Genomic DNA, 12,292 nt, shown 5'->3' with positions numbered 1-12,292 from the left:
TCTTTCCCTGAAAGCTCCTAACTCTCATTTAATCACAAAGTCCTATTGATGCTACCTCTTAGATAATAGTTAACATTTATTAAGCCCTTTCCATGTGGGAAGCTCTGTTCTGAGTGCTTTTTACAAGAGCTATCTCAATAAATCTTCACAATTGCCTTTTTAGTCAGGTAATGCTTACAGATGCGGTCTCTGAGTTACAGTGAGTTTAAATAATTTGCCCAACCAACAGACACGTGAAAAGATGCTCAACATCGCTAATCATCAGAGAAATGAAATTCAAAACCGCAACGAGATATCACCTTATACCTGTCAGAATGGCTGTCGTCAAAAAAAAACAAATAGCGAATGTTGGCAAGGATGTGGAGAAAAGGGAACCCTTGTATACTGTTGGTGGGAATGTAAATTGGTGCAGCCACTGTGGAAAACAGTATGCAGGTTCCTCAGAAACCTAAAAATGCAACTACTGTATGATCCAGCAATTCCACTCCTGGGTATATATCTGAAGAAAATGAAAACACTAATTCGAAAAGATATATGTTCATAGCATTATTTATAGTTGCCAAGATATGGACGCAACTTAAGTGTCCATCAACAAATGAATGGATAAAGGAGATGTGATATATATATATATATATATATATACATATACACATATATATATACATATATATACACATACACACACACACACACACACACACACACACACACACAATGGAGTACCCACTCAGCCATAAAAAAAGAATTAAATTTTGGCGTTTGCAACAACATGGGTGGACTTGGAGGGTATTATGCTTAGGTAAGTCAGAGGAAGACAAATACTGTATGTTATCACTTATATATGGAATCTAAATAAAACGAACTAGTGAATATAACAAAAAAAAATCAGACTCACAGATATAGAGAATAAACTAGTGGTGACCAGTGGGGAGAGGGAAGGGGAGAGGAGCAAAATGGGGTAGGAGATTAAGAGGTACAAACAACTGTGTATAAAATAAATAAGCTACAAGGATATATTGTACAGTACAGGGAATACAGCCAATATTTTATAAAAACTATAAATGAAGTATAATCTTTAAAAATTGTGAGTCACTATGTTGTATACCTAAGGTATATAATATTGTGAATCAACTATACCTTAATTTAAAAAAAGCAGTAATAATAATTTGTCCAAGATCACCTGCTAATGAAGTCACAAAGAATCTGGCTCCTCAGCTCACACTGGTTTCTCTTCAATCAGCCTACTTGTTTCTGTTCCCCTGCTACCATCCTATTCTGGCCATTATTCTCTCTCAACTGCACTAGTGTATTAGGGGCCTCTCAAATCTGTATTTCACACTGAAGTCAGAGTCATCTTTCAAAGATATAAATCCGATCACATCACTTCCTATTTAAAATCCATTAACTGTTTTCAGGGACTTTGATGATTGGTCCTTGCACACTTCAAGGTCTAGCTTCTTTCCCCCAAGCTCATCCCCCCATTCCTCACCCCTCAGTTTCTCAACGCCAGGCTTAATGGACTTTTTCTTGCCCTCAGCTTTCTAAGGAAAAAATCCTTCACCCCTTCCCGTACCCTCACCTGGCTAATTCCTGTTCATCCTTTATAGCCAAGTTAAACATCATTTCCTCACAAAGGAAATGAACCCTAGATCCTAGACTCCCTTTCAATATGTAGCCATAAAGTTCCTTTTCCTAGCAGAATATTCATGGATTTTATTTTAATATCTGTTTAAGGTTTGTCTTTAATAGACTATAATGTCTATGACATCAGAGACTTTATCCATTTTACTGTATTCCTAATACCTTACTTGGTGCTGGGTATATAGTATGTACTCAATACCGGTTGAATGATTTAATAAACAAAAAAATGCATACAGCACAGTGACCTTTTCAATGAAATATATAATCCAAACATCAGATGTCTTTACTTATTTTTAATGAATAACATGGATGGAAGTAAGAATTTGCAGGAAAAATTCTCACAGAACACCAACATATCACTTGTCCTAGACTTAGCATCAGCAAAAGTTGGATAAGGTAATATAAACAAAAATAACAACACTCGTGTTTACACTGTTGACCAGCTCATTGTTGAAACTGATCACTTGCATGGCCCTGCAGTATTCTGCTTCCTGTGTCTTTCTGATCCCATCTGTTCTTCCTTTATATTCTTTTCTTCTTTCATCTCCTCTCATGAGGGCATTCTCCTGAGCTTACTTAACCTGCTGGGTTTTTCCCTTTATAGTTGTGCTAATGGATTGATCTGTGTAAATCTTTATAAATGAACCCATACCAATCTGTGTCTTCTGTTATAGTCATACATGGAGGTAAAGCATAAAAGATGAGAACCTCTTGTGTTTTTGTTTTCAACCAAAAGCATTGTTTTTGTAAAATTTCTAATGATTTTCTTTCTAAAATGTTTCTGTGTTATAAAAAGACAGATAAAATAGTACTGTAGACTTGCATTGCTTATTTTGGTAATTTTGTTTTATTATCTGATGTGAATGAACATCTTCTATAAAATTCTCTTACAGCATCTCCATGAAATGAGTATTTTGGGAAAATCAGAATTAGAGAAAACTGTTGAACATTTGACATGTGTTAATCACCAGGTAATTTATCAAACTGAATTTGGGGTATATTTTGTTGTATGAATGACTATTTTAATTATAGTTTTAATGTACTGTATGTTTTTTTTTCTTTATCTTTTTTTTTAATTCACATCTTTATTGGAGTATAATTGCTTTACAATATTGTGTTAGTTTCTGCTCTATAACAAAGTGAATCAGCTATATGTATACATGCATCCCCATATCCCCTCCCTCTTGCGTCTCCTCCCACCCTCCCTATCCCACCCCTCTAGGTGGTCACAAAGCACCGAGCTGATCTCCCTGTGCTATACAGTTGCTTCCCACTAGCTATCTATTTTACATTTGGTAGTGTATATATGTCCATGCCCTCTCTCACTTCATCCCAGCTTACCCTTCCCTGCCCCCAGCCCCCATGTCCTCAAATCCATTCTCTACATCTGTGTCTTTATTCCAGTCCTGACCCTAGGTTCATTGGAACCATTTTTTTTTTTTAGATTCCATATATATGTGTTAGCATATGGTATTTGTTTTTCTTTTTCTTTTTTTTTTTGTTTTTAAAATTACAAAATAATATGTTAGAGAAACTGTATAACAGTGACTAGGAGTATGTACTCTGAAGGTTGACTACTTAGATTCAGATCCATCTTTGTCACCTATTACCTGTAGGCAAGTTTCTTAAACTTTTCATCCCTTAATTTATTTGTAAGATAGAAATGGTGCTACTTACTTCTTAGAGTTTTTATGAAAATTAAATGAGTTAATAGATATCAAGAACTTAGTATAGTTACTAACATATCGTAAGAACTCAGTAAGTGTTAGCTATGATTATTGTTGTTTTGCTCTTGTTTAAAAAATCATGTAATACAGACTTAGAGTAAAAAGTGAAAATCATTTTCACTCCTTATTGCTCTCACTAGAGATAGGGCTTTTAACAAATTGGTATGTGTTCTGATAGTCTTTTTTTCTTTCTGTGTTTGTTTTGACTAGTTTCGTTTTCCCTGTCTTCACTGTTTTTATTTGTCTACTAATTCTATCATCTGTTTCTATCAGCTTTGGGCCAGTTGATTTTTTTCCCTCTTCCTCATAGGTTGTATTTTCCTGCTTCTTTGTATGCCTGGTAACTTTAGACTGGGTGTCAGACATTGTGAATTTTATTTTCTTGGTTGCTGGAGAGCTTGTATTCCCAGAAACACTCTTGAAGTTTGTTCTGGGATACACTTAAGTCAGATGGAAGCAGCTTGTTACTTTTTGGTTTTGCTTTTAAGCTTAATTAGGTGGGACTAGAATGGCATTTAGTTTCAGACTAATTTTGTTTTACTACTGAAACCAAATCTTTTTGAGTACGCTCACTACCAGTTTCCTCATGAATTATGAGGTTTTCAAATGACTGATGGGATAAGAACCTATTCCTGGCCCTGCATGAGCCCTCAGTACTGTTCCCTCTAACTCTTTGGTTCTTTCCCTGGCCTTGGGTAGCTCTCTGTGAGCTGTGCTCTACTCAGCTGAAGATTCAAGGGGCACCCTTTATAGGCCTCTGGTGCTCTCACTCTGTGCAGTTCTCCTCCAGCATCTGCCCTGCAAATTCTAACTGCTTTGGCCTCCCTTGACTCTCAGTCCTGTATTCTGAACTTAGGGGAATCACCAGGTCCAGCTGGTTTCTTTCCCTGTGCCTCAGCCTGGAAATTCTTCAGGCAATAAACTGGGACAATTATAGGGCTCATCTCACTTGTTTCATCTCTCAGGGGTCACTATCCATCATTGCCTAATGCCCAGTGTCTTGAAAACCATTGTTCCATATACTTTGCCCAAATTTTTAGTTACTTCAGGTAGAAGGGTCCCTGCCACTCTAGCCTGCCCAGAATCTGAAAGCAAGAATTAATGAACTGGAAAATATATCTGAAGTACCAGAAGTCATTGGAAAGAGACTAGGAGATAGAAAATATAAAATAAGTTAAAGCCTTAGAGAATAAAGTGAGAAGGTCCAACATTTATTTAGTCAAAATTCTAGGAGAATATAATAAAATATGGGAGAAGGCTGTATTTGAAGACATAATAACTGATACTTTTCTAGGTATGATAGAAAACACAGGAATCCTCTGATTCAGGATGTACAGTGAATTCCAGTAGCATGACAAATCCCAAGCAAGATAGATAAAAAGAAAATCCATACCATTTTCATAGCAATAAATAATACAAGATACTTATGTATAATTTTGCAGGATCTTAATAGAAAACATTTTGCATCCTTACTGAACGACATTAAGGAAGACCTAAATAAGTGGAGAGATATATCCAATTTATTAAAAAGGTGACAGATACTACGTTTATAAAAAAATGTAAATTCTCGCCAAATTCATCTGTAGAGTTGATGTAGTTTCAGCTGAAATCTCAAGAAGATGGGTGGGTGGGTGGATGTGTGTGAGAGTGAACACTGACAATAGATTTTAAAATTTACATGGAAGCAAAGAGCCAAGAATCACAAATTTTAAAGAAGAACGTGGTGTGGAACTTGTCTTACTAGATATGAAGGCTTTAGAGTCATTAATTAAGATAGGGTGGTAGTGCTCAGGGATTAAGAGAGTGATAAAACCCAGTAGAGGGCAAACCCACAAAATTGTTTCTGGGACAATTGTTCATATATATGTATATAAAAAAGTAATTGGGGACTTCCCCTGTGGTCCAGTGGGAAAGACTCTGCACTCCCAATGAAGAGGGCCCAGGTTCGATCCCTGGTCAGGGAACTAGATCACACACACATGCCGTAACTAAGAGTCTGCATGCCGCAACAAAAAGATCCCAAATGCCGCAACGAAGATCTCGTGTGCCACAACTAAGACCCGGTGCAGTCTAGATAGATGGATGGATGGATGGATGGATGGATGGATGGATGGATGGATGGGTGGATGGATGGATAGATGGATAGATAGATAGATTTTTTTAAATAAAAAATAAAAGAGGAATTGGATCCTACCTAAAATATACCAGACCCAAAAATCAGTTCAAGGTTACTTGCAGCCTTGAATGTTCAAGAAATAGCTAGAAATTTTAGAAGAAAATACAAGAGAAAAATCTTTTTTACCTTGGCAAAATAATAATAATAGCAATCATTTATATAGCATTTACTGTGTGTCAGGTACTATTCTCAACATTTTATATATATTCATGTATATAGTTTTAGTTCTCACAACAGCCATAAGAAGTAAATGCTAATATTATCCTTATTTCACAGATGAAGAAACAGAGGGGAAGCTTGCCCAAGATCACACAGCTAGCAGGTGTCAGGTGCCAGTGTTTGCTCCTAAACAAGACACAAATAAGTTTATTCCTTTAAGGAAAACATAGATAAATAGGACCACATTGACAAGAACATCTTTGTTTATCAAATAGCCATAAATTGAAAAGACAAGCCACTAATGCAGAGAACAACTTACCATACATTTAACCTAAAAAAAACTCAGCAGAAGATGTGAATTGACACTTCATGGCAGAAGAAATTATAAATGGTTAATAAATATAAAAAGATGTTCTACCTCAATAATAGGGGAAATACCAGTTACAACCACAGCAAAATCATTTCACATCCATCAGAAATTAACAAGTTATAGCTAGTATTATTAGTTTTGTGAAGCTTCTGGGAGTGCAAACTGGTGGTACCTCTTTGGAGAATAACTTGACATTGTTCTAGGTTAGCAAAGGCATACTCTGTTAGCCAGCAAATACATTTGTAGATATGAACCCTGGATCAAAGTCAATGAACTATGGCCCCTAGACCAAATCTGGTCTCCAGTCTGTTTTTGTAATAAAGTTTTTATTTGAACACAGCCATGCTTATTTGTTAATACATTGCTTATGGCTGTTTCTTTGTTACAGTAGAGTAGTGGCAAAGGACCATATGGCTCACAAAACCTAAAATGTTTACTCTCTGACAGAAAAAAGAAAACAATCTGGATGTCAGTTGTGAGGAAAATAAACAGTGGTAAATCATACAATGGCGTGTTACAGAGCAACAAAAATGAATGAATAATAGCTACAAACATCAACATGCATGAATCTTGCAAATATGATGTTGAAGAAAACATGCAGTGTGGTTCTGCTTATGTAAAGTTGAAAAACATGCTAACCTACCTAAACTGTAAATTGTTTGGAGATTCATACAAATGTGGTGTGCTAAGGAAAAGCAAGAAATGAGAAACAGAAGACTCAGGTTAGTGAATACTGTGGGCACGAGTTAGGGGATGTCACTGGAGACTGCTCACAGTAGTGTCAAAGGTTCAGGTAATATTTTTTAAGCCAGGTGATGGGTACACAAATGTCCCTGTTTTTAATCTTTATACCACACATGTACTCTTGTTTGAACAAGAATTCTGGAAGATTTTTAGTGCAAAAAAATTTTTTTTTACCTTTCCCACCTCTGTATCCCACAAATTATCATCCACAACTCTCTTTCCTGGTGTTTACCTCCCTGTTTCTAAATAATGTGCTTGTGCTATTTAGTCTTTATTGATTTAAGGTTATTTAGTGAGTCTCCGTGATGGTAGATGATGGATTAGCACTCCCCTTTTCTTTCCCCATTACATAGTTTAATTACATATTTTGCTCACTTAAGTAGTTATTGTTTATATTACCAAGACTTCTCTTGGTTTACAGCTCAGCCAAGTGGGACAGTACTACTCTTATCTTTTTTCTTGTAGGCCATTTTCCTGGAGTTAATAATTGCTTTTGTTTTGTTTCATTTTGTTATTTGTTACTTTTCTGTTTTTCGTTGCTAATTTTTATCAAGAACTCCATCTCTGCCACATGCCTTTCAATATTTTTTGAGTTTTCAAATTTACCAGTTCTGGTCTTTTTTCCCCGAATACATCCCTTCTTGAGCTTTCTATCTTGATTCATTATGGACTATGTCTCTCCATAGCTGTCCTCATAAGACTTGCCCTGTCCCCGTCTCCTGTGTTGAACCTCATGTTTTCTTCTTTTCTTGGTTTGTTCCTTCATTATGGTATAGCATCTTCCCCAGCAGTTTCCTGAAAAAGAGTACATGGGAGGAAATTTTTTTGGTACTCATCTGAAAATATCTTTATTGAACTTTCATAATTTATGATTTGGCTTAGGCATATGGCAGTCTAGATTGGAAAATTATTTTCACTAAAAATTTTGAATACTGTTCTCCATTGGTCTTTCAACTTTCTTTGAGATGTCTGATGCTATTCTTTTCTGAGTCCTCTGTACATGACATGTTTTTATTTCTGAAAGGATTTGGGGTTTTCTCTTTATCTTGTGTCTTCAATTTACTATACTCTTCTGTTTTCTCTCTCTGGAGCTTTATCTGTTGGTTTTAGACTTCCTAAAGAGATCTGATGTTCTTATCCTTTATCCTTTATTTTCTCTTTGACTTTTAGTTCTACTTTCTGGGAGATTGCCTCAACTTTGTCTTTTAGTCCTATTGATTTTTTTAATATATTGGATTTCGAAGAGAATTTTCTAGAAAGAGATAACTGGGGTATGAGTGTCCCAGTATATAGACTTTCAGCCAATCTCCTTGTTCAGTTCTCCTCGTGATCCCACCTCACGGCTTCATGCCTCCATGTGTTGAGCTTCTTCAGGCTAAGTCAACTGGCTGCGCTCATTGGTATTCCCTACTGTGGCCATTTTAGGTCAGTGATTCTCTACTGGGGTCAGTTCTGCCTCCTAAGAAATATTTGGCAATATCTGGAGAATTTTTGTCTGTCACAATTAGGGGAAAAAGTACTTCTTGTATCTGGTAAGCAGAGGGCAGGGATGTTGCTAAACGTCCTACAGTGCACAGGATGGCGGCCCTCACAACAAAGAATTATCTGGCCTCAAAGGTCATTAGTTCCTAGGTTCAGACCCTGCTTTAGATTGTATATATCTTTCTTCCACTCTGAACCACTCTCTGCTCTTTGTCTTCCACAAGTTTTTGAAGTCACTTGTTCACCCTTGTTTTCTCTCATGTTCTCTCCGTACTTATGAGTATATAACCTTATTTCTTTACTGTCATTTTAGCACTGTTTCCAGAAGAAGGGGTGTTAAAAATGTGTGTGGTCAGTCTACAGTTTCAACTGGAAGACTGAAATTTATCACTCATGTTTCTTGGTTTTGAATTTTGTATATAGATCATTATTGCATCTAGAATTTATTTTTGTACTTAAAATAAAATAGAATCTAGCTAATTTTTTGTATCCAATGAGTGGCTATCCCAGCTCTATTTTTAGAAAGTTTATTCCTTTCCCACTTTCTTAAAATGCTGCCTTTTCTAAACTTACATCTGTGATGTATCTGCTTGTCCATATGTGAAATCCATACTGTCTTAATTATAGTAGCTTTTTCATTTATTTTGATATCTCATAAAGCAAGTCTAGCTGCAGTCTTCCTCCCGCCCCCCATTTTTACTGTTTTTTCTTAACTTTCTTTTTTCCTAAATAAATTTTAGAATGAAATCTGAGTCACCCATCTAATTTTAAAAAGGTTATGTCAGGATTCTTACTGAAATTTTATTGAATTTACAGTTATTTCAGGAAATTTTAATCCCTTTCCAATATTGTGTTCCCATTCAGAAATATGGTGTGTCTTCACATTAAGTCAGGTTGTGTTTTACGCTCTTCAGGGACATGTTACAGGTTCCTCATATAAATTTTGTCCATTTTGTGTTTGGGTTACGGTATTTTCTGCTCTGATTTTTCTTCAGTTCAGTCCTAGCTACTTTTTTTTTTAGAAATTTCTCAAAATTTTGACCTGCTAGTGGTTTCCCTTCATTGCTGTTATGGATACATTCTTTTCTTCCTTTCTTCCCTTTCTTTTTTGGTATCTTTTCTTTGATTTCCATGATATTGAAGAGGAGAGAGAGAAAAATGTGTTTTCCTATTCTGACATCTAGAACCTAAAGTGTACACATGACTTTTAAAGTATTTTTAAATAAATCTAATTTATTTCCTTAGTTTTCTTCCAGAAATATTATGAAAGAGTGCTTAAGGAAAAGAAACTGAGACATATACCTATTAATTTTTAAAATTTAATTATAGCTTGAAAACGAAAAATGTGAATTAAAGTCTAAAATGTTAAAAATGAAAGAAACAATAGAGTCTTTAGAGAAAAAAGTAGAACTCCAAGCTCAAAAACTTAGCCATGTGGCTGGTGACTCATCTCATCAGAAAACAGAGATGAACTCACTTAGGTAAGTTTATTGAAAGTTTCATTTCTCTTCTGGGAACAAGCTTGTTGCTATATAAGGTTCATAATGGTGGCATTTTGGACTAGGCCTTTGAAAAGCAGTAGTCCTCAAAGTTGGCTTTGCAGCAGAATCACTTGCTGGAGCTTTTGTAATGTATGGATTTAGGGACTGATCTCCGGAGGTTCCTGTTCACTGAGTGAATCTGGGTAAGTTTTGAGTATCTGTACTTTTAAAGACTTGCATAGCTTGATATGATTGCAGGCAAATTTTTGTACCTACTTCCTTCTAAAATCTCCCTAACAGATACAGGCATACTTTGTTTTATTGTGCTTCAATTTATTGTGCTTTGCAGATGTTGTGTTTTTTACAAATTGAAGGTTTTTGGCAATCCTGCATCAAGCAAGTTTATTGGTGCCGTATTTCCAACAGCATTTGCTCACTTCATGTTTCTTTGTCACATTTTGGTAATTCTTGCAATATTTCAAACTTTTTCATAATTATTATATTTGTTATGATGGTCTGTGATCAGTGAGCTTTGACTATTACTATGACTCACTGAAGGCTCAGATGATGGTTAGTATTTTTTAGAAATAAGGTTTTTTAAATTAAGGTATGTGCATCGTTTTTTTCAGACATAATGCTATTGTACACCTAATAGACTACAGTGTAGTACAGACATAACTTTTATTTCTTATTTTTTTAATGGCTTTGAATTTTTAATTTAATTTTTTTTTATTGAAGTTTACAATGCTGTGTTAGTTTCTGGTGTACAGCAAAGTGATTCACTTATATATATATATGCATATATATATATTTATATATATAGTTTTTCATATTCTTTCCGTTACGTTTTATAACAAGATATTGATTATAGTTCTCTGTGCTATACAGCAGGACCTTGTTGTTTATTTTATATATAGTAGTTTGTATCTGCTAATCCCAAACTCCTAATTTCCCCTTCCCCCTTCCCCTTTGTTAACCGTAAGTTTGTTTTTTATGTTTGTGAGTATTAAACATAATTTTATATGCCCTGGGAAACCAAATAATCCATATGATTCACTTTATTGCCATATTTTCTTTACTGTGGTGGTCTGGAACCAAACCCACAATATCTCCAAGGTATGCCTGTACTTCAGATTATTTGTACTCCTTAGTGTAGAATTGCTGGAAATTACAGAGTTTTTTGCTACCTATGTCATTGTTCTTCTCGTTCTTCTTTCAAAGAAGTGTAAAATCAGAATATTTATATACAGAGTCTAAAAGGTGATGTGTCTGAAAAATGGTAAAAGTCAGTATGGCCCAAGTAGGCTGTATCTGCAGGTTGAAGTCAGGTAATAAAGAACTTGGTATGATAACCAAGAGTGTCTGGATTTTATCTTATAAACTTGGAGAACAAACAGATTTTTAACCAAGGGGGTGACTTCCTACCATGCCTCTTAGGAAGTGAACTCTCACAAAAATAGGGAAGGTGAATTTGGAGTCTTAAGAGACTGATGGCAGACAATGGAGACAATGTGTCTGGAGTGAAACAGTGGCAATGAACTTGGAGAACAGTGGCGAGATTTAGGAAACATTTGTTACACAAAATCAAAACAAACTATGTAATAAGACCAAGAGCTGGCTGTTTGTTTAATTAAGGAATACTGTTTAGGAAGAACTAAGGTAGAAGCTTCTTTTTCCTTTTTTTTTTTTTTTTTTCCCTTGCAAGGCACTACATACATCCTATGTAGGAGAGCTACCTGAATGGAATGGCCTCTCCCCCTCTGGTTCATGTCTATGTTCAACTCCAAAGTACAAATACCATGGTATATTTCTGTCACCCAGAATTACTAGTCTATCCTTTTCCGTTTTGTGTCCAGATGATTGGAGCTGCATTTAGTCCATTTTGCTTTTTCCTTCAAACTATAGCTATAACTTCCCTTTCCTTCCCTCACAGGATGCCCTTTCCAGTCTTATAAGACAGAGCTTTCAGTGCCCTCCCTTGGATCCCCTACCGTGCAGCTCCTTTGCTATACTAATACCCTTTCCTCTTACCCAGCCTGCTACTTCCCTCATCTAGGAATAATCCAGTCACTGTGTTATAGGAATGGGTTGTGGAGAATTTTCTCTTTACCTTTGTTTGTCTGTAAACACAGACAGGTAATAATGGGGAGATTGCAGGATTCCGTGACTTTTTTTGCTCTGACAAATATCAGACTTGTCTCTGAGGAAGGTGTGTCAGTCACATTCTCCATATCAGTGTACATCGGTAAACATTAGAACCATGAGTTCAGGCTGTCAAGTTCACATCCAAAGCTGAACCCAATACAAACATAATACCAAGAACTGTATGGAAATAAAGTCGCCTTGTCCAAACCTCATGCAACTTTTGATATGTTTAATAGAGATCTTGCTGTCCCTTTAATCACATCAAGTTCTGTTTCCCTTAACATGAAGACATTTAAGAAGCTGATACTCAGATAGATAAAGCATATATTCCTTTTCATCCACCTGGTGGGCCCATTTTCTCTTTCCC

At 35.8% G+C, this 12,292-nt stretch overlaps 1 protein-coding gene across 1 annotated transcript in view; it reads left to right on the top strand.

Annotated features, from left to right (window-relative positions):
* CEP135 (centrosomal protein 135) overlaps window positions 1-12,292 on the top strand; it is a 68,401-nt gene that overhangs the window by 35,886 nt on the left and 20,223 nt on the right. Inside the window, exons 13-14 of the mRNA XM_007450260.1 lie at window positions 2,535-2,612; window positions 9,629-9,780. Of these exons, the coding sequence (XP_007450322.1) occupies window positions 2,535-2,612; window positions 9,629-9,780 (230 nt within the window). The remainder of the gene's footprint in view (window positions 1-2,534; window positions 2,613-9,628; window positions 9,781-12,292) is intronic.

Source organism: Lipotes vexillifer, unplaced genomic scaffold, assembly GCF_000442215.2.
Source record: "Lipotes vexillifer unplaced genomic scaffold, Lipotes_vexillifer_v1.1 scaffold1288, whole genome shotgun sequence".
NCBI classification, from domain to species: Eukaryota; Metazoa; Chordata; class Mammalia; order Artiodactyla; family Lipotidae; genus Lipotes; species Lipotes vexillifer.
This window is presented reverse-complemented; position numbering and strand designations above follow the sequence as displayed.